Source organism: Manis javanica, chromosome 16 (genome assembly GCF_040802235.1).
Source record: "Manis javanica isolate MJ-LG chromosome 16, MJ_LKY, whole genome shotgun sequence".
NCBI classification, from domain to species: Eukaryota; Metazoa; Chordata; class Mammalia; order Pholidota; family Manidae; genus Manis; species Manis javanica.
In genome coordinates, this window is record NC_133171.1 from 57,725,594 (window position 1) to 57,753,117 (window position 27,524).

Here is a 27,524-nt window from a genome sequence, read left to right on the forward strand (position 1 = left end):
TTCCTGTCCTTCACTCTGGCTAGTTCCTGCTCCTTTCCCACTCTTACTCCTTTAGACAACTTCCCATCCTCCCAGTTCCCCTGTTCCCAGGCATCTCCCCCACTACATCCCTTCTGATGTCCCTTGTGAAAGCCTTCTCAGCGTCTCTGCATCTTCCCAGTCTTCCCTGCCATCCATGCCAAGATCCACTGACCTCTGTCATCTCTCCCAGTACCCTCCAGCCCTCTCCCATTTCCCAAAAACCCCAATCTCCCCTGTCTTTTCTCTGAGTCCTTCAATTCCTTCTTCCAGCACTCTGCCCCATGATGGGGGAAGGAGTGGGAGTGGTGACGGGTCTTGCTCAGTGGGGGAGGAGAGAGTTTCTTTACCCCTTCTCCAAGCCCTGCAGTTTCCCTTTCCCATCCTATCTCACAATATAGGCAAGGTGAAAACAGGAGCCACCCCCACATCTCCCCAACACTGCACATGGCCCTGAAAGATCCCCTGGCCAAGGTGAGAGAATGCTTACCCCTTTTCACATCCCAACTCAAATCTCAATGGCCACCCCTTTCCGACTGTGCGCAAATGTTTCTCTCTCCTTTGCCTTCCCCCATCTTTCTCTCCACATTCTCCCATGCTACCCAGAGATCTTTTCCCAACCTTTCCACCCTGCTCACCTCATCCTCATCCAACATGAGAAGCTGGTTCCCCGAGATGATGCAGAACCGAGGGTTCCAACCAGGACGATCATATGGGGAATGAACGTATTGGGTTCGGTGCATAGGGGGTCCCCGTACATCTGGGGGACAGAGACACACAGAAGCAGTAAGGGAGATTCTATGCATTTGGGATACCAGATGCCTAAAATGGCAAGAAGAGAGTCCACAAAGTAGGAGAAGAGGACCCCACCCTCTTTGAGGAGCTCACAGATGGGGGCGAGGCAAATGGTAAGGTTAAATGAGCAGAAGATAAGCCTCTCTATATGAGGAAAAGAGGGGAGGGGAATCACATCGCAGGGGGCTCTGCAGACTTGGGGAAAGAAATACAGAGAGGTGGTTCAGGGAGGGGAATCGTATCATGACAGAGAGTGTACAAGTTCAGAGGCAGAGAAAGATGAAGTTTTCCATCCATTTCAAAAAAATAAGAAGGTGGAGGAAGCAGCAAAACTGGCAGGAGAAAAACACACAAAGATGTTGGTGGCAGGTGTCTGGAAAAGGAAGGGCATCCAGATAGCTGCAGAAGACAAGGACTTGGAAGATGGCACCACCCATCTGCACTAGAGTAAGAGGAAAGCTGTGCAGCTGCAGGAAAGAGGGATGGGTTTGGGGTGTGGAAAGGTGGTTATGAGATCCTGAGAGCTAAACATCTGGAAAAGAGAGGAAGTGAAGAAGCTTACCTGTTCACAGAGTCAAAGACATGAGAGGGTCTCCTTTCCTGCCTCACCTCTAACCTTTGCTTTCTTCTTCCCTACCTCAACCCTACTCATCCTTTGGGGAAGGTTCTTATTCTTCCAGTGGTGGGGGGAGGATGGACCTTGTCAGCATCTGACTGTGGAGGGGCCAGAGAGTGAGGAGGCAGGAAATATGCCCTTGTTTGAATGAATACAGACTGAATTGATCTCTTCCCCTATTCCATGCCCAGAAATCAAAGATTCCGTACTACCCTGCCTCCCCACCTAGTCTTCATGGACAGCATGGGAGCCAACACCACAGATTAGGAACTTCTCCAAGGCACAGTGAGGAGCTGAGGAAGAAAGAGGGGAGGAGAGAATGAATGATCCAGGCCTGTGACATAGGTGGGCTCTCCAAAGACTATAGCTGGGGATGGAGACGAAACTTCTGGAAAAGAACAGCAGACCAAGGGTTGCCCATGCTCAGAGCTGTCCCCAGTCTCCTTCTCCAATTTGCTATTGCTCTTCCCATGCCCCATCCCTGAAAACTGCCTCTTTTTTAAACCCCACTGCCACATACCGTCACGGGGACACAGGGGACAGGCCCTATGAAAGTAGGAGAAATCAACTTGGTCACATCAAAGTTACAGAAAATAGGCTTAAGGTATCAAGAGTGAAAGAGTTTGGAGGAAGAGAAGTCAAATTCTGTCGCCCTTACAGGATAATTAATCATGGGTATATTGCAGGAAAGGAAGTGGTCTTTGAGCTTCATTCTAACTGAATGCCATGAGTAGGAGTTTTGAAAAATCGAGCCCCTTTCTGTCTACAAGCATCTTTTCAAATTTACCCAACCATCTGATCAGTGTCAGAGATGAACTCCCAGAATATAGACATCTACAAGCCTCAATACTTTGAAACTCTCACTACCTCAATGCCATCTAGGAGACTCTAACTGATACCCTCTAGCCACAGAGATCACCAAACCCTAGCTTCTGAGACTGTAGACTCTGCAGGCAACATGCCCACTCAGACTCTGAGGACCCCCAGAGGAGAAGTCTGTTGATACACATAATCATTACAGGAGGGGTTGGTTTAGGATGCAGCCACGGGGAAGCAGGTTAGACTTCAGGAGGCACCTTCCTCCTGGGAGCAGGGAAAGACCCAGAGAACTTAGCTTAGGGGCAACTCTGGAAACACACACACACACACACACACACACACACACACACACGCACACACACACGAGTCTGGATTAAGTAGGATGATTCTGGGAGCATATGTAAGGAAGGGACACAGAAACACGGCTGAGAAAGGGGAAAGATTTACTGGGATGAGTAATTCCACAGGGCTCAGACGGAGATGTTTTCTAGGGCCTGATTCAACCATCAAAACCTGTATTTTTGCTCCCCAAACCTCCAACATTCCAGGAAGTAGAGGAGACAAGAAAAGAGGAACAGCTGATAAAAGCTGGAGTGTTAGTGTAAAGTGGGTAGGCACATACGTGTGGTGACAAAACAGGGAATGGGATAGGGAACAGAGGCTGGGCTGCGGTACAAATCACAGGGATGGATCTAAGAGAAACGGAGTCAGAAATCATGGTAAATCCCTAGGGCCAAGGAATATACCAGAAGGGTCCAGTTAGACATGGGACAGAGGAAATGAGGGGGAATTAACAGGGGTACTAGGACAAGGGAGTCATGAATGAGGGGGTGAAGAGGCGATAGACATATAAGGCAACTATCAGACTGAAGAGAGGCAAAGAAAAGGGACTGATACAGGGGAAGGACAGAGCGGGGACTCATATGAGGAACGGACACCATATGGGGGGAAAGATATAGGTGATGGACATCAGAGGAGGGAGGGTGAATGGAAATAAGGATTGAATGTGGGGGAGGGGATAAAGTGGTGAGGTGGAGGAAGGAAATAAGAACCCAGAGATTACATTTCACTGGTCAAGGGCCTTAATGAGGGTGAGAGTTTGGGGCAGGGTCCTAACCTGCCCCCTACTCCCAACTCTCAGTCTTACTTGTACTGCCCCCCTCCCCTCAACAAACACACATAATTCGGCCCTCCCCCTGCCCCGTCTCTCCTCCCCCAACCCATTCCCTCTCTCCTCTCTTCCCTCCATCTGGACCCTCATTCCTCCCCCCTCCCCTTCCTCCCTCTCTCTCCATCTGGCCCCTCTTCTCTCCTTCCATCTCCTTTTTTTCTATCCCCTACCATTCTGAGCCCCCCACCACCATATTCTAGCCCCTTTTTTCACCCCTGTTTTCATTTTCCCTCCTAGCCCCTCTCCTAAGACCCTGTCCTTCTATTTCCTTGATATTTTCCTCAGCTCCCACCTCCAAATTATCTCTGCAGCTCTTCCCCAACCCTAGCCTTCTATCTTCCTACCCTTTCTGGTAATCTCTTTCCCCTCAGCCCCCCGAAGGCCTGTTTTGGCCCTTTCGGCTCCTACCTGTCCCTATCCTCTGGCCTCCAGCCTCTCCTTCCCCAGTGTTCCCATTCCTGCCCTCCCTGGCTTCCTCTCCCCCTCCATTTCAGTCGCTCCCCTTCTTGGCCCTGGCTCTGAACACCCCCCAGCCCTGCCCCTCCCCCCTGCCCTCCCCTCACCACCTACCTCTGAAGGGGGCATAGGACATCGCGGGGATGCTCCCCCGATGGATGGAAGCACGAGACCTGCTCATCAGGCCTGGGGGGTGGGGGGTGGGGAACGGGGAGAAAGAAAAGAGAAAGAAGGGGGAGAGAGAGGGGGAGAAGGAGGAGGAGGTGGAGGAGGAGGAGGAGAGAGGAGGAGAGAGGAGCGGAGAGGAGCGGAGAGGAGGAGAGAAGAGGAGGAGGAGGAGAATAGGAGCCAACAGCAGCAGCGGCAGCCGGGAGAGGGAGAGAGAGAGAGGGGGGCGGGGGAGCCAGCGAGCGAAAGAGGAGAGAGCAGGAGGAGGAGGAGGAGGAGGGAGAGACACTGCGGCCCCCACCCCTACTCAGCCAGAACCAGAGAGAGAGAGACCCCTGACTCAAAAACACAGCAGAGAGACATAGAGCAGCTCTAAAGATGCAGACCCCAGACCCTGAGCCTGAGGGACCCCAGACCCACAGAGAAAGATACCTTGCTGCTCTGGGGTGTGTGTGTCGGGGGGTGTTAATCTAAGGCACAGACCCAAAATCTAGAGGAAAAGAGACCCCAATCTCAGAAGAAAAGACCCCAGCTACTCCCTGAGAGAAGGCTCAAAGGTCAAAGCCTGAGTGTCCAGTCTCAGAAAGGTTCCCCATAGCCACATAAATCTTAGATTCCAGACTTAGATGGTGACTTTAGAGATGAAGATCTGAGACCTAAACTCAAAGAAGAAAGATTCAGAAAGAACCCAGACCTAAAATTAGGTCTGAGAGAACTCAGACACAGAATAAGATTTCAGAGACCCCAGACTTAGATCTCAGAAAAAAGAAACTGTGAAGATTCAGAGACTGGTAACTCAGAGACAGAGAAACTCCAGAGGGGTGGGGGGAAGGCAGAGAATAGGGAGAGAAAGACATTCAGCTAGCCCAGAGATGGAGAACTCAGAGACCCCAAATTCATAGTTTGAAAGGCTGTGGAGAGTGATGGGGGACTCAAGAACACAGAAAACCCCAAAACAGAAAACAAGAAGGAAACCCAGTGTTGAGAAAGATCCCAAGGCAAATACTGTAAGACCCTCAAAGATCTATAGCAGAGACAAACTCCAAACCCAAAGACAGAGATCTGAGATGCCCAACCCCACAGAGGTAGCTATGAGAGAAATCTGACATCAGCCTGTGAAACACCAGTCACACCCACCCAGCAGACCAGAGACCCCAAATCTTGGAGGGAGGGGGAATCCTGGGTAGGGGGGATGGCAAAAATCTTTCTTTGCTGCCCTCTTCCCACCTCTTTCTCCTGTCATTGGCCCCTCTCTCCATTTTGGGTCACTGGATGTGCTTGGGCCCCAGGGAAGTTATGTAGGGCAGATCCTAGCTCTTAGGGGGATGGGTTAAGAGGAGGAGACCCAAGGCTGAGCGGTACACCAGCCCTGGAGAGTGAAATAGTACGGGACTAAGGAACAAAAGGGCCATCACTACTTCTTAGTGTCGTCGTCTTCCTATCCCCAATCTGCAGTCCCCACCCCCACCCCCAAATCACTGTCTGTCTCCTGCCTGGAGTTTCAGTAAGGCTGAGGCACTCTCAGTCCCATTTTCATCACCCTCTATCCCATTTACAGGGTCGCACTCTGTCCTTTAAAATGCATCTATCCTCACCTAGCCATCGTCTTGCCCTGCCCTTGCCTGCCGAATCACTGCCCCTACCCAGGCACAGATGGCTTCTCAAGATTATCTTTGTTCCCAAACCCAAGCTAATGGCAGTCCTAACCAAAGAGGCGGGGGGGAGGGGCTCTCTTCACTCCCTGAAATTTAATCTTTTCAGACCCTCCCACTCCTTAAGGCCTCGGGAAGAGATTAGGGGCCCATTACTAGGCACATTCTAGGGTTTACGGATCATTCCCTACTCCACAAGCTGACACATGGAATCTGCGGGGTCTTCAGCCCCCTTTCCTAGCGCAAGCTCTCTCATCATGTGGCCTGCACGGCTGGCCCGCGATTGGCCCCTTCGCGTAGCTCACTGAGGTACCGCCCGCTGCCTGAGGGGGCCCGGCCCCCTCACGTGACAGTGGAACGCCGCTGCGGCTCCGCTCAACCCTCAATAGGCTGTTTCCGGTTTATACGGAACCGGGAGAGTCTTTTCCGTACACTTCTGTAGTTTCAGCTGTCGATTGGTCAGGTCCTTAGCACCTCCCCCACCACGAGGCGGGGCAAATCGGGCCACGTGAGAGCTGTGATTGGCTGGATCTGGAGGCTCGGGTAGTCTGGCTTCTGCTGTCACGTGGCTTGAGCTGTTTTCTTATCACGTGTCTGTAGCCCAGGTAAGAAGTGGGTTTTCCTGGGTTTGGGGTTACTTCTCGGTGTTACATGTGAGCTTCCGTATTCAACCCTCCTCTACTAGCAAAGGCTGCAGGAGGCTCCCGCTCCTGTTCGGCGGAGGGGTGAGTGACCGGCCCCACCCCTTATGGTCCTCGAAGCCTCGAACACTGATCGAACCCAAAATCTCAGAGCTTGGCCCATGAGGGGGCAGTGAAAAGTCTTTGCCTTAATTTTTCAAGTTTTTCTCCTAGCGTCAGGGACCTCTTCTTTCGGGATGCAGGAGAGGGCGGAGCCTGAGTGTTTATCCACTCAGTGGATTCTCGGGGTGCAATTTCCTGGGGTATTAGTGGGGAGACATCGAGTTCACCTGCTCTCAGGTCGCTCTGCTTCTGTCGCTTCTTTGGATGCCAGCGCTGCTGCCTGTGGCGTCCCGATTTCTGTTGTTACCCCGAGCCCTGCTGTCCATGGCTTCAGGAAGCCCTCCGGCCCAGCCCTCGTCGGCCTCGGAATCCAGCTATGTCCCCGGCTCGGTCTCAGCAGCCTTTGTTACCTGCCCCAACGAGAAGGTCGCCAAGGAGATCGCCAGGTGGGAACCTCAGTGTGGAGCGAGGAAGGGTAATCATGAGGCGAGAGTTGAGGCTGGGAGAGAAGTGTGCCTCCTGCAGCTTCCTGCCTGCTCCGGCTTTGGAAATCTGTCTCTGAGCTGCCAGTGCAAAAAATTCGGGTCATGGGGTGCTCTGAATGGAGCTGTCTCTTCACCTTCAGGGCTGTAGTGGAGAAGCGCCTCGCAGCTTGCGTCAACCTCATCCCTCAGATTACATCCATGTGAGTCATAGTTGTTGGGGGGTTAACCTACCCGTGGTCTGTCTGACTGGCTATTTCTCCTTGGGGGAAATCTGCTCCAACAACACTCTTTCCCTGACCTTTTCAGCTATGAGTGGAAAGGAAAGATTGAGGAGGACAGTGAGGTGTTGATGGTGAGAAACATTCCCCCACCCAACCAAACCTTAATTCCTTGACCCTTATGATCCTTTTCCCTCATCTGAAATCCTGAAGTCAATCCCATCTCTTGTTTCAACCATGTGTCTTCACCCTTTAGATGATTAAAACTCAGAGTTCCTTGGTTCCAGCTTTGACAGATTTTGTTCGGTGAGAATTTTGAGTTGGGCAAGGATGAGTGTGGGGTGGGACTTGCTGGGCAGTCTGAGGGGGAGGGTTCCTTTGGGTAAATCTTCGAGTGATCCACCATCTGTTTTGCAGTTCTGTGCACCCTTATGAAGTGGCTGAGGTGATTGCATTGCCTGTGGAGCAGGGGAACTCCCCATACCTGCACTGGGTGCGCCAGGTTACAGAGTCAGTTTCTGACTCCAGCACAGTACTACCATGCTGAGTCCTGTTCTTGCCATGTTCCCCTCATATATATACATCAGTGCTTTCTGACTTCCAGGTGATGACTGGGCCCCTAATAAATCCTACCTTTGGAGTCTGCCTGTTGCCTTTTTCCTTGCCGTGTATGTGAACTTCGTCGGGAAGACTAGAAGTGCTTGTCATTTCTGTGTCCTTATCTTCCAAAATGACTTAGGGCTGCTAGACTTGTTTATTTATCTTTATTTCAATCATACAGAATCCGGGATCCTTTATCATCTCTCTTCTCCCTCCCTCAGTTTCCATACCCAGGGGTTAAATAATTTTTAAAAATATTTAAAAAGCTGTAACAAAATAACATCAAAAGAAATGGGAAGAGGGATGGGGAAAGAGTCAGGAATCATGAAGGAAGTAGAGAAGAGAGCCTCTTCCCCAATCCCCCACCTGGATTCCAGGTTAGGCAGTAGGGAGAGCTACCCCCTACCTCCCCAGGTACATCCCAGCTGTAGGTGAGGTCAGAGGTCAGGGTATGAAAGTGCCGGGGTGTGTGTGTGTGTGTGTGTGTGTGTGCATGAGGAGGTGGGCAGAGGCAGGCCGTTCAGAAGATGCCCCCACCTCCCCACTCAACCAGGTACTGCACAGAGCCATCAGGCCGTACTCTCCGAGCAAGGACCCGGACAGGGTCCCCTCGGGACAGGTAGCCAACCCCACCTCGGACTCCTCCCCCAGTCCCAGGAGACAAACTACTACGGCACAGGGGAGAGGGGGGTGCTGAGCGTCTAGGAAGACTGGAGGAAGGGACTGGGACTGAGGAAGATGAGGCAGTCATCGAGTGGGGGGCACTTTTAGGGATGTCTGTGGGGAAACCAATGTGAAGTTCCAGGGGTGACCTAGAGAGAGAAGGCAACTGTGAGTCTAAAATGCAGATATGGACTGTCCAGAAAGGGAGGCCACACATGAACCAGAGGAATGAAGAAATGGTTAGAGACTGAGGAACTTAAGAACACAGATGTGAAGAAGGGTGTCACAGGTAAAGGGTTAGAAGCTCACCTGTCTGGGGGTTCACCATCCCCAGAGGTCCCTGCGGTGCTGGCAGAGGGGTGGAAGGAAGCGAACATCCGGATGGGACTGCTGGGGTTGGGGAGGGGGAAAGTCATGACCTGAAGGCCCTTTCCCCCTGAGAAGGGCAGAGCTCAAACACTACTCCCAAGGAACCTCCATCCCTGGAAAACTAGGGATCAAACATTGGTTCTAGAAGTCTTTCTAAGACAAGGAGAAGAAGTGGGTAGCCATGGAAAAAGGAGAGGGAAAAGAATTCTGGGTGAAGACGTCCAGAAGATGTAGACAACCAAGGGAGCATATCTGGTTGGAGGGTGGAGGAGGACTGACCTGGGCAGGCAGCGGGCATCTGTGGGCCGGAAGTTGTAGCCGCTGCTGCCCTGGTAACTCTGGTTAGGGCTGGGGGTTGGTGGAGACACTGAGCCCTGGAAGAGGGAGCAAAGGACTAAGACAGAATCCCTGATTCTTTCCCACACCCCCATTTGCCCCATGGGGTCCTCCTTTCCCCCATACCTGCAGCGCCCTCTGTAGACAAGCCCGCTCCCTCTGCTCCTGGGGCTTGGGCTGATTGCGCACTGCTGAGGGTGGCCCCAGCTCCTCCATTTTCCCCTTCTGCCTCCTCCTCAGGGGCTCTGGCTCCGGCCTCCGGCGCTTCCCCAGGGGACGTGAGACCCCTCCCCCAGGGCCCTGCCCTGAAGGGAAGCTGTAAGAGGCCTCCTTATCCCCCCAGCCCCCTCCCGGACACCCCCAAAGACCTCCCCATCTCCATACATACACCCCGATTAATACCCTGAGAATTTCCCCATCCCCCCTGGACCAGTGACCTGGTGGGGGCTCCATCTCCAGTAGGGGACTCCACAGGGGGAGGAATTCGAGCATGGAGACCAAACAAGCATTTCCTCTTCTTAATTTCCCTTCCTGAAATGAAACTGGGGTAAGGAAAGAAATAATACGGGTCAGTGCTATAGAAAAGGGACCCTCTTAGACTGTTAGTCTGTTTCAGAGATGATCTTCCAGGTGACTGGCAGCCCCTCCCCTCCCAGGCTTCCATACCCCTATCTCCATCTCTTTTGAGCCTTCCTCCAACTTACCGGTCCTTGTGGCTGTTAAGAGCAGAGAGGAGTTTGGAAGAACGTTCTCCCTTGGGAGTGTCTGAGAGCTGGGAGAGCAGAAGGAAAATGGAGTCAAGAAGCTGAGGCCCCCACCACCTTTTCCTCACATCTTCCTGTTCCACCCTAACCCAAAGCTTCACTATGCCTTACCTCCCCAAGGAGCAAACTGTCCCAATTCTCAGAGGTGAAGGGGAGGATCTCACGGTCAAAATCAAAGTATTTTTTCTTACAGCAAACGCTGAGGTGATAGAGGACAAGATGGGCCACATCCACCCTGGAGAAACACTGAGTTGTCAAGATTGTAGAAGCCAGGGGAGTCATGAGGTGGAAGGTTGGGGCATGCAGAGTGAAATACTGGAGGTGCTGAGATGGGGGTACACTGAGGTGGTACCCAGCCTAGCTCACCAGCGAAGCTGTAGCCTCCTGACCTTCTCAGGGCCACCCTGACACACACAGCATTCAAACTCATAGAACCTGGACATGGGCAAGAGGAAGAAAACACACCTTATACAGGACAACTATCCTATGCTACAAGGACTCCCAGCAAGAACACACGGGTGAGGAAAGCTGAGGTTGGGAAGACAGTGGATCTGAGCCAGACATGGGGTAACAGAGGGTGGAGCAGAGCAAGAGGGCTCCCTGGGCTCCTGGAGGAGTCTGCCTCAGTCTCACCTGTCCCCATAGAGGAGGGGCTTGCTCAGACACTGGGTGCAGGCCTCATGGAACCACTGCAGGCAGCTCCGGCACTGCAGCATTTTCAGGTTCCACCTGATGGGAGCACAGTACTAGTGACCTCCAGACACTTTCCCCTTAACTGCCGCAAACCCTGCTAACCACCTACCCCCACCCCTTTCAGCATACCCCTTCATTCCCTCAGAGTTGCTCTCACCGTATGACTCATCCCTTAGCCCCTGCCCTTCATTACTCACTCCCCAGGGCCACCACAGTAACAGTAGCTCTGCTGCCTGTTGCTCAGATGTCCAGCGTCCCAGTCCAGGCCCTTTAGTCCATACGGCAGGGAGAGCTTCATGCCCAGCATGGCCCGAGCATAAGGGCCCTTCTTCAGTGCACCGCCTCTCTGGGGAGACAGAACAGGCAGCCTTCTTCAGAGGGGTGGGGAATGGAGAGGCTTGGGAGAGGCTGTGGGTGAGAGGTTCTCACAGGAAGATGCCATTACCTTGGTGGCGATGGCAAAGATGCACTGACGGCAGACCCAGGATGTGCCTTCTCCTTCTCCAGGGGCTGGGGCCCTTGGAACATGGCAGTCCTGGTGATAAGCTGAATAATAATATTGATGACAGACCACTTACCACACTGCATATTTGTGTGTGCTAAGTACGGGGATAGGAAGAATCTTATGCTTGTCATTGAATGCTTGACCACAGTCCTGCTGGGGTGGCTGTATTACCCTTATTTTACAAGTAAGGAAACTGAGCCTCCTAGAAGTTAGGAACTTGCCCAAGGTCATATGGTTAGAAAAGGGCATATTTGAACTGCCCTCTACCTGCAAAGCTCACACAGCCCCATTTCATGCTGCCTCTGTGCTGGAAAGGAGAAAGGTTACAGGGTTGAGAAGACTGGCCAGAGCAGGTGGCCTAAGGACCAGTGCTAGAGGGAAGGGTCAGAGGCAACCTGGAAAGCCCAGGGCCAAATACGACCATTCTGGTGTCTTGCCCTCTCACCATGGCGACATTTCTCACAGCTGACCAGCCGGTTCCCAGGGACCACAGTCTCAGAGCGACAGACACAGCAGAGGAGTTCCTCCCCAGGGAGGGCAGCTGTGAGGGAACACAGTGTCAGGGGGCTTCTCCTGAAGTCCCTTTCTGTCCCCCAAGCCAGGTTTCTATTTTTCATAGGAGGTGCATTCTTCTCAGGACTCTGAGTCTCACCAGGGCTAATGTCTTTCCATAGAACCAGAAACTGAGAATCATCCTCAAACTGGACCAGACACACCTCCCGAGCACTGTCCACCTGGAATGGGTGAGTACAGAGGATGTAATAGAATCAAAACTAGATAAGGGGAATGGGGAAAAGGCAACAGGACAGAGGTCAAAGGTCTTACCTTCTTGATGGTCCCCAAGTATAGCAGCCCATCTGTCCATCTGGCCAGCACATCTTGACCTTCCCAAAGCCGGGGCCTGGGGCCTGAGGTGGGAGCAGGGGAAGTTGGGTCCCAAAGGGGGGGAGCACCAGAGCGGCTCAGCCGGGGGGACTGTGCCATTGCATCCTGGGGGGGCCTAGCCAGAAGTGGGATGGGAGAAAGTTATGAATGCTGAGAAATCATCTCCATTTTCTTTGCCTATTTTTCTGTTAAGGAGTCAAGCAGCTGCACCCCCGTCTCCAAATCCCTGAGCTGCCTGGACAGGAAACCACATGGCACCCTTTTGAACTTCTTGACTCCAGCTCTTCCCATTCTAGTGACTGGCTCTCTTCTAACACCCCTCCACCCCCTTCAACCTAGTTCTCTAGTTTGCCAGTATCCAGAGCTCCCTTGGGATATTACATCCTGGCCTTGTGATTTTAGCAGAAATGGTAGTTGCAGAAGCAAAGGTTACCACTCAGTTTCTTCTGTCACCTACTGTTTAGAGGTATCATAATTGGGGGTGCTCTGTTACCTAGAGATGTGTCTTGGGAGCTTTTCTGGGCATGTTTTCCAGAATAGAAACGGCTGCCTTCTCAGGCCCGCGTGTCTCCTCATTCAGAACAATCATCCTGTTGCCAGGTTATGTCAGGTCACCCTCAAATACGGGGCTCCCTGCCCCCGGGTTAGATAACTTCCCTGAGTACCCCGGGAGGGGGGCGTGTCCCAGTCCCGGTTCTACTCCCCAAGACGGCGAGTCCGAGGAGGTACTTGAGTCGGCCCTGCCCAAATCGATGCCAGGGCGACGAGGCTCTCCTGCCTGCGCCCTGCGCGCCGACCCCCAGCTCCCTGCCCCCCCACCACAGCCGCTTCCCGCCGCCTCCTTACCGGTGACAGCTGGGGCCGCCGCAAGCCGGGCAGAGGCAGACGTGGGAGACCGAGGCGAACCCCCAGGGCGGGGAGGGCACGTCTGGGCGTCGGAAGGCGTGCAGGCAGAGGCCGGGGGGTTCCCAGGCCCAGCCCCTCTGTCCCGGCGGCTCTGGGGCGTATGACGCAGCAGCCAAAGCAGCGGCAGCGGCAGGAGGAGGCGGTGGGGGGAAGGAGGGGAGGAGAGGGGAGCGGAGGGGAGGGACAAACCGGCTCGGGGGGAGGATGGTGGGAGGGGAGGACGGGGGGGAGGAGGAGCCGGGCACCACCTCACCCCACCTCCCTCACCTCCGACAGGCCTGGAAGGTGCCCAACAAGCGGCGGCCTCTCCGCGGCCGAGGCGGACGCACGGTCTGACCAGGAGGAAGAGGGAATCCCCGCAGCCCCTTCCTCCGAAGGGAGACCCACCCTCGGGGCAAGAAGGAATCCCCCCTCCCGGCAGCCCGCCTCCGGACTGGGCCCCGCCCCATGCCACATTCGTTAAGTGTCCCCTCAACCCCTTATGGTCACTCCAAGTCCCGCCCTGCGGCCCCAGTTCATGACCCCGCCCTCACTCACCCTTCCCATTGCCCCCGTCACGCCCTCCTCCCACCTTTGCCCCGCCCTCCCTGACAAGTTGTTCCCCCCCGACACCGCCACGCTTCTGCGCACGCGTGACCCCTCTCGCGCGCGGCACCTAGGACGACTGAACCCCGCCCTTTTGGGGCGGTGGCGGTTAGCAGTTGGCGCGAGGGAGTCGGCGTGCGTGCGTCCCGCCCGGCGCTTGCAGGGCGGGTACAAAGGCCTACAGAGCTAGTAGAGAAGCGGTAATGCCGCTGAGAGCTAGCCAATGGGCAGCGGGCGGGGCCAGCCCTGGCGGTTCGAATGCGAAGGCAGGGAAAGGGCGGGAGAAAAGAGCCACTTTGTGGGAGGGTGCGCGAGCTGCGGCTTCCCACCTTCCCGCACCTACGAGAGGGTTCCTGCCCAGGCCTGGGGTGGCCTGTGGCCAGGGGATATAGCTAGTGACAGTGGAAGGGCTGTAGTTTGATAGCGGGCACTCTGCCCAGATATGGAAGAGGGGCAGGGACACGGGAGTGGGGGGAGCGGTTGGATAAAGCCATCCAGACTCCAGGGGACGGCAGAGTGAACAGATTCACAGTTCCCATCTCTACAGATATGAAAAATACCTCCCTCCTTGGGCAACTGCAATAAAACCTTTATTTTTTAAAAAAAATTCTTTATTTGATAGGCCCAGGTAACATCACCCCCCCCCAATCCTACTAGAGCATCCCTCAGCCTCCCTACCCCTACACCACAACACACCCACGAGGATCTGGATCTGTCTTCATTTCTTGTTGGCCTGGGCAGTACCAATAACACACTGGTTCACCTGTGGACAGAGTTAAGACAGGAAAAGTTTTCAGAGTACCCAAAAGAATGGTTTTCTCCAAGATCGCCTCCCACCTCCAATATTAAGGCTGCACTCAGAGAATACTGTAACAAGGGCTCTGAAGGTGGGTTCCTCCTGGTTTCAGTTATGGTTACTTCTAGGCATACTAGGTCTGGAGGAGGGGAAAAGGCATAAGAAGGAATGACTTTCTGCCCCACACATGAGCAGAAAGAGATCAAGCTTCCATTCCAGCAATACTGTGGACTAGAGCCCTCCCACCACTTACTACAATGGTTAAAACATTAACAACATTCATAAGATAGATAAAACATTAACAGCAAAACCAAAGCTCCTAGGAAACGATTGATTCCAAGTGTAGGGCAGAAAATGTACAAGATGAATCTAAAGACTACTAGGGTCCTTTCTAAAGGATACAGGAGCCAACCTGAAGGAGCTCCCATTGGCCAGAGACTGGGCAATTTGAGAATCAGAATAATAATGACTGCAAAGGACATATAACAAATACATAAGCCATCGGTAAAATGATAAAACTCGTTCACCTTTGCAAGTTGCCAGGATATTAACTTATACTACTGAAAACTGCTAAGGCGTCCAGCATTTATCCTGCTTTTCCTATGTGGATGATGGGAAGGAGAAATTCTTTATAGAAGAATAGTGACTAATAAATACAGTATTGAGAAAACTAGAAAAATTACCATTTTAAAACTCCCTGATGAAATAACAGATCTAGGAATGATAATTGATAAAAATCAGCAAGTGGACAATTCTAAGAGGGAGTTTTTTAATGGATAGATCAGGCTGAGAATACCCAAATCCAATGATCAATTTTTATATCATGCCTCCTGATATGATGCAATAGAAAGTATGCTGCATCACGTAAGTTTTCTTGTCAAGAAATTTGAACCTGATTCAAATCTAATCAAGCCCCTAAATCTACTACTAGATAATAACAAAATTTATGGAAGAAACTGGAAACCATTAACCAAAACCCAGAATATGGGTAATCTTCTATTAGACAATGACCCTATTTCTTCAATAAATAAATGCCATAAAAGGAGGTAGGGCTATTTTAGGTTGAAAGAAATTTAAGAAACATTTCAACCAAATAAAACAAGTAGCCCTTGCTTCAATCCTGACTGGAACAAACCTAATATATAAAAGATGTTTCTAAGATAATCAGGTGAAACTTAATAATGTAAACTGGGTATTAGAGGATATTAAATAGCTCATGTTATTGGGTGATAATGATGTTGATATAACTGATTGAACTTGCAAGATAACAAAGAAAATCCTGATCAAAGCAGAAGACCAGGGCAAGGTGTTAAAGGCAGACTACTTTCACAGCAGCAACCAATGCTTGTTGTGGGGGAACCCAAGTACAGCACAAGGGCACACCCTGCATAAAGCCAGAATCCATTGTAGGGTTATTCCCTCAGGAAGAGGAGTTCCCTGAGACAAAATTACCCTCCAGAGGCAGATCATAAAGAAAGTCTCTACTCAACTCCACTGGAGGAAGCATAAGTCTCCTAGAGATTCATGGCCACGGCCCTCTCTCCACTTAATGTTTAAGTGGGCTTTGGAGCCTGAATTCACACACGTTGGAATGGACTGAAAAATATGTAAGTCTCCTTTGGTCCAGCAACCCACTGAAGGAATCTCTCCCTACATAGATATAACTAAACAAATAAAAAACATGCACAAGATAGTTAACATGGCATTGTTTGTAATAGAAAAAAGGTGGAAACAATCCAAGTGTCCAGTAGAGGGAACTGGTGGATAAAGTTTGGTGCATCCACATGGAGTCTTAGGCAGATGTAAAAGTAATGGGATGATCTCTGTGTGCTGAGAGTCATCTTGGGGCTGTCTTGTTAATCAAAACAAAGTGCAGAACACATATGTGAGAGAGAGAAAGAGAGAGAGAGAGAGAGAGAGAGAGAGAAATCTTTTATATAAGAATATGCACATGCATATTGCCTATATTTGCAAAATGAAACATTGGAAGGCTAAGTAGAATGATATATGATAAAATGACTACCTCTACTAGGTAGGTGGGAATGATGGGCAGACAGGGGTGGTATCAAACCTCATTTGTTGTGTATAGCTTTTACATGGTTTTGATCTTTTAAACTACCTATTTTTAAACACTTAAAAAAAAAAACCCCAAAGCCAGCAGTTACAGATGGATCCAAATGGGTAGTGCCCCAGATGTCTGGCAAAAGTGAATCCTTTCAGGATGAATGTACCCCCTGGCCTAAAGGAGTTGGGGTGGAGAAATCTAAACAACCCAGGGGTCCTGACAGGGCCTGGGGCTTGGTAGTAACTGCACCTTAGAGGCAAACCGTAGGGAGTTGAGGGACTCAGAGACGTTCTCTTCTAGGGGTGAAATATTCACAAACATGAGCCTGTAGAGAGAGGAGAAGGGGCCAAACCCCAGCATCAGTGGTTGGGCTGAGCCTGGACCAGGTCTCCATTGTTTCCCCTTTTGCATCCCTGACCCCAGCACCACAGTTCCCATTGACCCCCTTCTACCTGTCCCTTTCACTCACATCTTAGCACTGCCTCCCAGAGAGTTCTGCAGCAGGTAGGTGAGCTTGCTATTGCGGTAAGGCACATGAGACTCCTAGACGGTTGAGGCAGATAGGTGATTAACATAGGACACGGCTCAGGTTGGCCAACCCCAACCTATCCCCAGGCCCCCGTGCCCCCAGACCCATTCCCACCTTGTTGCTCAATGCCATGAAGACCAGCCCCAGCGTGGATAGGCTGCTGTTAATGGCCTGTGTTTCCCGAAGGCGTTCCCGCTCTCCAGGGCCGAGGGCTAAGCCAGGGTCTAGCCGCTCACTCCCAGCTAGGTCCACAAGACTGAGGGGGGCCCCACACTGCAGGCCTCGCCCAGCATGCTCCCCAGAGATCCGCAGCTGGAACACACTGTGACTGCGTGATGACCGCTCATTCTGAGCTGTGCGGGCCACAGCCCGGTTCTGGCGGGCCAGATGGAGCAGCGCCTCCACCTGGGGTTGGGGAAGAGCAAAGGGCAAAGACAGGCAGCAAGTCATGCACTAGTGTCAGGTATGGCAATGAACAAGTCAGCACCTGCCCTCTTGGAGCTTTCTTTCTAGCCAGTGAGAAGACAAAATAAATAACATGCATAGTAGGTCTGACAGTATAAAGATTAAAATAAAACAGAAAAATATGGAGTTTGTGAAAATGGGGTGAAGGAATTTTAGACTGGATGGCCAGGGTTGGCCTCACTGCTTTCAAATCTTAAGGTAGTGAGGAAGCAAGCTATTTCAGGAGAGGAATATTCATGCAAAGGAGATAGCAAATGCAAAGTCCCTGATACAAGACTGACTAATGGGCCAAGTAACAGCCAGAAGGTAGCATGGCTAGAGTGAACTGAGCAGGGAGAGCAGTAGGAATTGAGACCTGAGCGTGCTTCAGGCAGGGGGCCTACGGTCTCTCCCCTATTCCTTGGTGCAGATGCACCACTCCTCCCCAGTTCTCAGATCCACCTTACCATCCACCAGCCAAGACCGGTGTAGCCATCTGGCCTCACAGCTTACCCTGCCTGCTCAATTCTCCATCCACGTCCATCTGTGTCACCCTCCCCGCTCCCCCTCACTTCCCAGTACCAGTGCCCCTCAGTCCTTACCTCTTTCTCGCAGGAGACAGGTACATAGCGGGCATTGGTGACAGTAAGCTCCTCGCTCCCTGGTCCTGCGCGGCGAATCTCACACTCACCCCCCTGGCCCTTCCGGGTCCCAGTGGCCAGCAGGTCTCTGACAGTCTCATTGTAGATCTCCACATAGCTTGCCACAAAATGGTAGGTCCAGCCCTGGCAGCCCAGCTCCTGGGCCACAGAGAAGAGGTGCCGCAGGGCCCGAGGGATCAGCCCCGCCACCTGGGGGTCTCCCCCAGGCCCACCCTCCATTGTGAAGGTCTTGCCGCTGCCTGTCTGGCCATAGGCAAAGATGCATACTGGGTAACCATCCAGGGCTGACTGGACAAGCATTGCAATCTCCTCAAACACTTTGTCCTGTCCACTCCCTGGTGGGAATACCCGGTCAAAGGAGAAGTCATGGCGGGTAGTGGGGGCTGGTGCCCCACTCAGGGTCCCACGACGCTCATCAGACCGGGAGAGGCTGAGGCGGGTTGGAGGATCAGAGGGCCCACCATGGCCCAAGGGAAACAGGAGGAAGCCAGAGGGTGGAGTGGGCTCCCCTGGAAGAACAGGGCGGACCCGGCAGAACACACGGATGTTGCCTTTGAGTTCCTGTAGCTGGTTGTGTAGTCGCCGGCGCTCCATCTCTAGCCCATGGAGACGTTCTCCCTGCTCACCCAGTAAGGCTACCTGGGCTGCAGCCTCACAGCGCAAAGATGCCACCTCTGCTTGGCTCTCTGACAGAGCTGATTCTGATGCCTGCAGCTTCCTCTGTCCGGAACAGAACAGACACAGAGAGTGAGATGTAACCAAGAATAAGGACGAGTCATGATGGGGTGGGTGGTGGAGGCAGGGTGGTCTCTGCACCCCAGGACTTCATCGTCTGGTAAAGAAAGCTAGAAGAAAATAGGAATCATGACACATGAACAGAGCCCTATGGGAATACCCAGAAGGGGCACAAGGAAGATATCTAGGCTGATACCCAAAAGTACAGGAGGAAACCAAGAGGAGGATAGAGTACAGAACGTTCTACAAAGAGGGAAACGCATATGCAAAATGCCCTGAAGTAAGGATTGAGCCACTTGAGAGACCCTAAGTAATCCATCTAGTTGGTGCTCACCAAGGAGTCAAATGAACATAAGAGGGAGAGAGAATGACAGGGGGGTTTTTGATCAGGAAAGGAAGAGGGGAATGGAGGACTACGGGAAACACAGATCCAGAGGCAAGCTATGAAAACAGACTAAAGGATAGGGAGAAGTGGGGCGCAAAGACAGAGGCAGGGGTGGGCTGGGGAGGAAAAGTGTAGAGGACAGAGGTGAACTGCTGGAGAGAGGTGGTCACAGATTCTAAGCCGAAAGTGACTTCAGGGTCACCTGGAAAGGAGAGTCAGCGTTTGGAGAGGTGGCCCTTACCTCTTGCTCCTCTAGCCGGGTGGCCAGGCCTCGCTGCTCCTCCTGCAATCCCAGCTGTTCTTTCTGGAGCTCTCGCACCAAGCCCTGCTGCGTGCCCAGCTGCTCTTCCAGCTCTAGGACATGGGCACGCAGGGTCTCCAGTTCCTGGTGGTCCTGTTCCGCCTGGGCCCGCACCCTGGTCAACTCCTCTTGCAGTGTCCTGCGCTCTGCCCCCAGGGCTGTGGCCTGTTGCTGGGCCTCCCTAAGCTGGCTCCACAGCTGTTGGTTCTCCTGGCCCAACATCTGAGTCTTCTCATGGCAGCATTTCAGCTCTGCATTTAGGTCACATAACCGACCCTTTAAGTCCCAGGCTGGACGTTTGGTTGGTTTTTTCCCTCCCAGCATGGGAGGAGCAGCTGCTGCTAAGATGGGCACAGAATGGACAAAGGTCAGGGAAGTCTTGGTGCCCTCTCTCTCCTCCCTAGCCTTTAGAGCCTCCACATCTGATACTACATCTCCTTCCCCTCCAGATGGGGAAGAGACAAAATGGATTTTTCTGGGTACTCACCACCTCCTCTTCCCTATCCCATCCTCTCACCCAAAGGATATGTTTGTCACCTACTGCCAGGCTTCTGGGCAGGAAGAGCAGGGCCTGGCTTCTGATTCTTCAACACTAGAGAATTGGGGAGTTGACATAAGTAATTATAGCACCAGTGTCCCTCTACCTCCATTATTCTCCCTTCACACATATCCCAAATCTCTTCTCAGCCCAAGCTCTTAAGCACTATTACCTGTAGCAATAGCTGTGGAACATCGGGGTCCTATTTTCTTGGGACCTTTTGGAGCTGTCAGCAGATGGGAGAGAGGAAAAAGGATGATCACTCTCAGAATGGCATGTACTTTGGTTGGGCAGGGGCAGAGGGTTGCTTTTTCTGGGGATTACAAATAAGATAACTTCCCTCTTCACCTAAGTCTGGCCAGCTCCTAAAGATACCCTTCCCAGGACTGTAAATTATTCAACATACTAATAAATAAGTTGGACCAAGATAAGCAAAAATAAGCAAAAAGAGCAAAAGGGGCAGAGCACACACAAAGTATGCTACCATTTATGTAAAACAGTGTTGGAGAACATGTCCACGTCTGCTTGAATACCCACAGAATATCTCTGGAAGGACATCCAGATGCCCCTGGGGAGGGGAACTAAGTGGCCGTGAAACAGGGGTGGGAGGGAGACTTCACTGCAGAACAACTTTCATGCCTTTGGAATTCTGAAGCAAGTGAAATTTCTTACTTATTCAAAATAAGATAAAATTGCAAGAAAATAAGTGAGTTGAAGAGCACTGGGCTTCCATGCTCTTAGTCTCTGTCCACCCCTAGAGCCCACCTGCAGTCTGGCCTCGTGTCTGTGGCACTGTGGTGAGAACTGGTGCTTTGGGGTGGGATGTGTCAATTTTGGTCGCTGTGCCCAGGCCTCGTACCCTTTTCTGGAAAAACAAGAATGGCGTCCATAGTTACCCTCCATGATTGGTTCACACACACACTCTCTCTCCCTCTCTTTTATATACACACACATACAGCTTTCCAAAATCCAGCTCACCTTCTCTGGCTCCAAGGCATCCTCCATCTGATTAGTCCCCCTCTTAAACCTGCTTCCAGGAAGAGGCAACTGGGAAGGGACCTTGACCAGGGGTCTCTTCAGCTCTCTGTTCCCCTTTACTTCTAGCAAGGGGGACCTCTCCTGGGAAAAGAGAGACCAGACTATTAAGACAACACCCTAGAGCCCAACTGTCCCACGAATTCCCCTTCTTGGCCCCCTAGCCTAATTCTTAACACTACCACCAACAAGCATCAACTGAGTACATTTTGTGCCACAAACTGGAGCTCACAGATTAAGTACCAGCCAGAAAGCACAGAAAGAAATGTGTCATAGTGCAAAAGTGGAGCAATTTCTATGGGAAAAGCTGGACGGACATTGGACATCAGCTAACCTCAAGGGTAGTCTTAAATAAGCAGACTGAAATGGACACTGCTTTTAGAAGGAAAAAACCTCAAACATGCATGTGGTGTGGCTGGGAAACCCAAAAGCCCTTTCAGCTGGACTATAGAATCATAAATAAGGGAGACTGAATGATAGACAAAGCTGAAGATTGGGTGGGAGGGCAGGTAATATTTATTAGGAACTGTTTTAAATGCTTTATCTGTATCAACTTAATCCTCACAGCAGTCCACTGAAGGAGGTGCTAGTATTAGCCTCACTTTGCAGATGAGGGAAGGAAGGCACTGAGAGGTAAAAACAGCTGATGAGAGGTCATCAGCAAGCAAAAGGCAGAGCCACAGTTAAAATCTAGACAGTCTGGTTCTGGAAGCCATGTTTTAAACTGCTAGACTTCACTATCTTGTAGAGATTTGATGCTGAGCAAAGGAGCAGTTTAGCTTTAACCCTGCACACGTGGAAAGCCAGATACAGTTTCTGATCAGATGTGTAAAAAATAGACTAAAGAGCCTATTGTAAAGAATAACAATGAGTTGTATAGGCTGACTTGTGTGAGGAAGACTAGGAAGCAGCATGACCAGTTTGAAGACCACCAAAGTACAGATATGAGAAGGGGCTGTGGGAAAGGGAGATCCTCTCCTCTAAGTAGCGCAATTGGTGCCCGGGGATTATGCCCACCTATCAAGGGTGACCTATGAAGAGTGACCAACCATTTGCCCAGGACTGATGGGTTTCTTGAGACACAGAACTTTAAATGCTAAAACCAGGTCCTTCTTATGCAAACTGGGAGCAGTGGTCACCCTACTCCTATCCCATCATTAGTAAAGCACCATGTATGTATCAACTTCTGATTTTCACTACAGGTAACTTTAAATTCCAAGGCCGGTCTTTCTTTGCCCTTCAGCTTACTTTATTCACTCAATATTTACTAAGTGCTTGAAATGTGCCAGAAATGATCTGGGTTTGTAAGTAATGACATGATCCCTGCCCTAGAGGCTCATGGGTCAGTGGGGAAGAGAAGGAGTTAAACAGATTATTATAACTTTTTTGAGTGGTATTATCATGAAAGGTGCTCAGAGGAGAAGGTGGGCATTTAATTCAGATGGGGAAAGTGTCGAAGAACATGTCTAAAAAGTCTTTTTTTTTGGTATCATTAATCTACAATTACATGAGGAACATTATGTTTACTAGACTCCCCCAATCACCAAGTCCCCCCAACTAAAAAGTCTTTTTAGGCAGAGTCTTGAGGATGAGAAAGGGTTAACTTGAGCATGAGACAAGGAAGAGTGTTTGGGGCAGAAAGCAAGGAGGGGTGCATGGAAGAACAAACTGGTCTGTTCAGCTGAATGCATGGGATATGTATAGAAAGTTGGGAAATGAGAACAAAGGCAGAAGGGAAAAGATTGCGGCAGTCGGTATGCCATAATCAGGGTCTAGGGTTTACTAAAGGCAAGACACACCCTGATGATTTTTGTGAAGAAAATAATATGATTAGATTTGTACTGAAGAAGCAAACTGAACAATGTGGGGAATGAATGGAAGTAGAAGACGAGGAGCATCACAGGCAGAGAAACTACGTCATTCATTCATTCATTCAACAAGGATTTGCGCTAAGATTTGTTGAAAGATGGCCCTAGAACAACCAGATGTTGTTCTAGGTGCTTGGGCTAGAATAACGAACATGAAGTCCCTGCCTTACCAGAGCTTACTTTCTAGGGCAGCCTTTCCATACTGGGGTACCGTAAAAGAATCAAGCTCTACAGAAAATGATCCACTTTCCCAATTCTCCCAAGGAATTATATACCTCCTACCATTCTTAGATGCATAAGAGAGAAGCTAGTTCATTAGATATAAATGATGCATTGGGACATTAGAGCTTAGTTCTCATGGAGCTCAAGTGCAGGAGGCTGTACTAGGAGCTTCAGGGTTAAGTAATAATCCATCTGTGAGGGCAAGTAATGGGGTCTGGATTACTCAAAACCAAGTACAGACATAATTAGGAGCTAGTTTGGGAATGGGAGGTAGAGGGCAGGCAGTGCGTGAAATGCAGAGTCCAGGCTGACTCCAAGATGCCTGTCGTGGTTCCAACAACCAAGATCACAAGAGAAAGGGCTGGTTTTGCTTTCTTTCGTTTTTTAAAGCTTTTCATTTTAAAATCTCTATAGATTTACATGCAATTGTAAGAAATAATACAGAGGGATCTGAGAATACCTGAAAGGCTGGTTTTCAAGAGATGCTAAGTTCAGCTTTGGGAAAGTGCCTCTGAGCTACCTGTGATACAACGAAATACAGTCAAGGATGTTCACAGAGTCTCATTATAGAGAAAACTCTAAAACAACTTGACAGTTTTTTTTTTTTTAGTTTATTGTCTTTCCTTAGGTTATGAGATACATGGTAGACTCAATACATTTTAGAAGGAATGAAACTGAATGTCCACCAGCTGGGGAATACTAAAACAAACTGATATATCCAAACAATTAGCTTCTCTAGAAATAAAAAGGAAAAAAAAGGTGGTGGCATTTTTTTCCTGCCACCTGTAGAAATGTGGACAAAGAATGCTGATTTTAATTTAGTTTAACCAAAGATAGTCTGAAAACAAAGTTTTTCTTTAAGTATTCCAAGGTCAAACACTAAATTTTTTTATAAGCCATGCTCTTTGTTCTCTCTACACTACAGACTGGATCTACTAAAGGCCCATCTCCCCGAAATTTCTGTGGTTTCAGAAAATGTATTAAAGGTTTGTTTATTTGCTTACTCAGGATAGCGTTTATTTTTCTCCCATCTATAAAGTTAAACATGATGACTCGCAACTTTCTACGATGAGAAGCATTAGCACTTAAACCTTATATAAAACAAATACTCATCTAACTCCACCTACACTCACTTCACAAGATCAGAGATGGATGCCCTGCTCCTAAGACAATCCTTCCTCATGGGCATCAGGTCCCACCCCTTCACCTGCTTGGCAACAGCACTCTGGCAATCTTTCCTTCTCTCCTCTACATTGTCACCTTTTCACTCTCTACTGGATCATTCCTATCAGTTCACTACACGTTATCATTTCTTCTAGACTAAAAGAGTTTCTTGATTCTGCTTTCCCTGCCAAGTACTACCTTTTTTCTTTGATGTCGTTTGCAGCAAAGCTCTTCAAAAGTGTTCTCTATATAGTATTCACTGTGTCCAATTTCTCTCATAAACCCATCCCAATCATGCTTTCACTCCCACCATTCTACCAGAAGTGTTCTCCTAAAGGATACAGGTAACCTTGTGTTGCTAAGTCAATTCTTCATCTTCATGTTTCTTGACCCATCAGCAGCATTTGATACAACTGATCACTCTTTCCTTAATAAGCTTTCTTCATTTAGCTTATAGACCATCCTCTCTTGGTTTTCCTATTTCATGGTTAGGTCCTCATCTCTCCAAACTCTTATCAGTGGTCTTTATGGTCTCTATCCACACGCCTGTGCACTCCCATGGCTTTAAATACCATCCATACACTGACAACTCCTAAATTTATATCTAAAGCCTGGACCTCACTCCTCAACCTATATTGAACTGCCTTCTCAATATCTCCACTTGGAAATCTAATAAACATTCAAACTTAACACATCTAAAGTGACTTCCTGATGTCCAAACCCCTTTCAAACTTGCTCCTCTTGCAGCTTTCTCTGTCTCAGTTGATATAACCCATGTTTCAATTGCTCAAGGCAAAAAACCCAAAGCCCTCTCATTCTTTTACTCACTTCATCTAATGTCAGCAAAGCATGGCTGATTCTATCTTCAAAATATATCCAGAATCTGACCCCTTGTTACTGTTTCCACTGCTACTACCCTTGTCCAAGTCACCATCATCTCTCACCTAGATATCATACTCCACTGGTTCAGCTGGGAGTGATTTTACTCCTCAGGGGACACTGAACAATGTCTATCCAAAGACATTTTGGTTGTTATGATTAGGTGAGGGTTACTACCAGCATCTAGTGGGTAAAGGCCAAGAATACTGCTAAATACCAGACAATGCAGAGGTCACCCCCACAATAAATGTCAAGAGGGCAAAAGTTGAGAAAACCTGCTAATAAATGTATTCCTAAGAACTCTCCTTGTTTCTATCCTTACCCCCTTACAGTCTAATTTCAATGCAGCAGCTAGAATGATCCTCTTAAAATGTAAGACAAATCTTGTCTCTTTTTTTGCTTAAAACCATCCAATGATTCCTCATTTGATTAAGAGTAAAAGTCAAAGTCCTCACAATGTCCCCACAAGAAGAAATGGGACCAACAATTCCTACACTCTATTATCTGACTTCCCTTTCCACAACTTTCCCCCTTGCTCACCAGTTTAGCTATACAATTAGGGACACTTTGCTCTAGTAGATTCTCTCTGCTTGGAATGCTCTTCCTTCAATATCCACTTGCTATCTCCCTCATCTTCAAGTCTTCATTCAACTACCACCTTCTTAAAAGAGTTTACTAAGACTCCCCTATTTAATACCCTCTCCTGCCAGTTGGCCTCCCTTTCTTCCTCCCTCTTAATCTGCTTGAATTTTTCCTTTTCTCCATAGCACTTATCATCTTCTAATAGTTACATTATTTGCTTATTACATAGTCTATCTCTCATAGAATGAGAGATTTCTGTCTCCTTCATTGCTGTACCCCAAGTAGCTACAACTGTGTGTAGCACATAGTAGGTGCTCAGTAAATTATTTGGTGAGTAAATGTGAAAAGGCTTCTACTACTTTTCACTATCACATCCTACTGCTCTTTTTGGTTGTCAGGATACAAAGACATGGAGTCAACACTCGACGCTTGGCAAATCTGAATGTGAAATACTAGTAAACAAGGATCTAAGCAGGTTTTCGAGCACCAGAAGTCAATACGCCGTCACACACCTCTTTCAAAAAGGGGAGGTTAAAGATAGTTGTGGAGTGCAGCAGGGCACTGATGAGAGAAGAAACTAAGTCAACCATTCCCACTGGGCAGAGATCTCTGCAAAACCTGGGGAAGGAGAGAGGATGAGGAGTTCAGTTCAGATAACCTCATTCTCTCGCTCCTTCCTACACCCTAGAAGCGGCAGCAACGAGGAGAGAGGGGACAAAAGGACGTTGGCTGGGATTTGGCCTCAGACAGCATTTCTCCAAAGGTAGAGGTCATCTCAGCTCCCTCCCTTCTCAATCAGACACTGAAATCGTGGGTAGGAAAGGAAAGACGGATACGTGTCAGACAAACCTGAGAATCTGAAATGGGAAATCCTAGAGAAATGAGTGAGCGCAGAGGGCTCCCTGAAGCTGGGAAAAGGATGGCAGGTGTGCCCTCCGATCTGCTGGGGCTGCTCCCTGCTTTCTCCGCTCCCCCTCCCGCATCCCTTTCTCCTGCGCCGGGGCGCACGGTCCCTCACCCTCCATCCAGGCAGGACCCAGGGCCGGCCGGGAGTCGGGGGCTTATCAGCTGCGGAGGCGGCCGTCCGTCGTCCCCGCACCCCGGGGCAGGAGGACAGCTCCGGCTTCTACTCACCTGCAGCTCCATGTCCAGCTGCGTGCCACACCGCCAGGAAAACGCAATGGAGGAGAGACAGGGCACTGGGGATCCCGGGATCCGCGTTCTCTAGCCCGCTTGCGACGCAGACCACGCGCGCTCCTGGCTCCGGCGACACCAGCCTGTCGCCACACCCGCTACTTTTGAATTCCAACCGCCGATACCCTCTCACCTCTCCCTGCAAGCAGGGACCAATCGTCACGGTCGCCACAGCCGAGGGCCAATCGCAGCGCCCTCCGCCTCCCGAGGCCACACCCTGCCGGGCGAGCTTTTTCTTTCCTGCTCCGCCAGAGCCAGGGACGGTCAGTCGCACTTCCCGCTCCACTTTTCCTCTCTTAGCCCAGCCCTCCTCTTGCAGTAACCGCACAGGACTTCCGCTCGGCTCCCAGCCGCCGCGCGCTACGTCAGAGAATGCCTGGAACGCGTCGCGTGAGCGCAACTGGTGTGGGGGCGGGAACGCTGGAAGAAGGGAATCACGCGTGCGCAAAGGAGGGCTCGTACTGGGCGCTGTGCAAGACGCGCGCCTCCTAGCGACTGCAGTGGGAAACGCACTGTTTAGCCCCGCCCCCACCCCGATGGCCGGACTGCGGCTGGTGCGCAGCGTCTTCCCGCAAAGTAGAACTGGTACTGCAAGTGGAACCTGTAACCCTCCTGCGGTGTCCGTTCCTTGGGAGTTCTGGCATTTCTCACCAGTTAGGGATCTTAGGAACAGCTTGG

General features: G+C 50.4%; 4 protein-coding genes across 34 annotated transcripts in view; 1 reads left to right on the forward strand and 3 right to left on the reverse strand.

Annotated features, from left to right (window-relative positions):
* The window catches only part of SYNGAP1 (synaptic Ras GTPase activating protein 1), a 33,477-nt gene extending 28,798 nt beyond the window's left edge, over window positions 1-4,679 (reverse strand). For 3 of the 11 annotated variants that reach the window (XR_005062752.2, XR_012126191.1, XM_037023642.2), the window contains exons 1-2: window positions 3,990-4,674; window positions 657-778 (exon numbers count right to left, since the gene is read on the reverse strand). Coding sequence is in view for 6 of the 11 variants with exons in the window: in XM_037023642.2 (XP_036879537.1) it covers window positions 657-778; window positions 3,990-4,056 (189 nt within the window). In the remaining 5 variants the exon portion in view is untranslated. Of the gene's footprint in view, window positions 1-656; window positions 779-1,375; window positions 3,404-3,989 lie in introns of those variants that run through there. The other 8 variants (XR_005062754.2, XR_012126192.1, XM_037023644.2 and 5 more) reach the window with 6 other exon arrangements.
* Window positions 4,680-6,150: 1,471 nt separating this feature from the next.
* On the forward strand, window positions 6,151-7,786 carry CUTA (cutA divalent cation tolerance homolog). Of its 4 annotated transcripts, none has more exons than XM_017655119.3 (6): window positions 6,151-6,300; window positions 6,710-6,884; window positions 7,064-7,123; window positions 7,230-7,275; window positions 7,398-7,447; window positions 7,559-7,786. In XM_017655119.3, the coding sequence occupies exons 2-6, from the start codon at window positions 6,763-6,765 to the stop codon at window positions 7,686-7,688; spliced, it is 408 nt and encodes a 135-aa protein (XP_017510608.1). In that variant the 5' UTR covers window positions 6,151-6,300; window positions 6,710-6,762; the 3' UTR covers window positions 7,689-7,786. The 4 variants fall into 4 exon arrangements, with proteins under 4 accessions (XP_017510608.1, XP_017510610.1, XP_017510607.1 ...); XM_017655121.3 differs by having other exon boundaries at window positions 6,178-6,300; window positions 6,676-6,884; XM_017655118.3 differs by having other exon boundaries at window positions 6,289-6,420; window positions 6,676-6,884.
* Window positions 7,787-7,889: 103 nt separating this feature from the next.
* On the reverse strand, window positions 7,890-13,441 carry PHF1 (PHD finger protein 1). Of its 15 annotated transcripts, none has more exons than XM_017655125.3 (16): window positions 12,803-12,975; window positions 12,450-12,546; window positions 11,897-12,071; window positions 11,724-11,805; window positions 11,517-11,612; window positions 11,012-11,112; window positions 10,764-10,912; window positions 10,507-10,602; window positions 10,240-10,308; window positions 9,985-10,108; window positions 9,814-9,881; window positions 9,547-9,651; window positions 9,236-9,425; window positions 9,053-9,147; window positions 8,714-8,791; window positions 7,890-8,553 (listed from the first exon to the last, which is right to left on the reverse strand). In XM_017655125.3, the coding sequence occupies exons 2-16, from the start codon at window positions 12,530-12,532 to the stop codon at window positions 8,262-8,264; spliced, it is 1,803 nt and encodes a 600-aa protein (XP_017510614.1). In that variant the 5' UTR covers window positions 12,533-12,546; window positions 12,803-12,975; the 3' UTR covers window positions 7,890-8,261. The 15 variants fall into 15 exon arrangements, 11 of the variants coding, with proteins under 11 accessions (XP_017510614.1, XP_017510613.1, XP_036879550.1 ...); XM_017655124.3 differs by having other exon boundaries at window positions 8,714-8,794; XM_037023655.2 differs by having other exon boundaries at window positions 8,714-8,794; window positions 10,764-10,937.
* Window positions 13,442-14,040: 599 nt separating this feature from the next.
* Window positions 14,041-27,118, reverse strand: KIFC1 (kinesin family member C1). Of its 4 annotated transcripts, XM_073224488.1 has the most exons (12): window positions 26,787-27,118; window positions 23,488-23,547; window positions 20,881-21,021; window positions 20,668-20,767; window positions 20,075-20,128; window positions 19,906-19,956; window positions 19,305-19,705; window positions 17,884-18,663; window positions 16,952-17,242; window positions 16,778-16,851; window positions 16,558-16,633; window positions 14,041-14,210 (listed from the first exon to the last, which is right to left on the reverse strand). In XM_073224488.1, exons 3-12 carry the CDS (start codon window positions 20,905-20,907, stop codon window positions 14,166-14,168), a joined length of 1,899 nt encoding a protein of 632 aa, XP_073080589.1. In that variant the 5' UTR covers window positions 20,908-21,021; window positions 23,488-23,547; window positions 26,787-27,118; the 3' UTR covers window positions 14,041-14,165. The 4 variants fall into 4 exon arrangements, with proteins under 4 accessions (XP_073080589.1, XP_017510623.2, XP_017510622.1 ...); XM_017655134.3 differs by lacking the exon at window positions 23,488-23,547 and having other exon boundaries at window positions 19,305-19,615; XM_017655133.3 differs by lacking the exon at window positions 23,488-23,547 and having other exon boundaries at window positions 19,305-19,702.
* Between the last annotated feature and the right edge of the window lie 406 nt (window positions 27,119-27,524).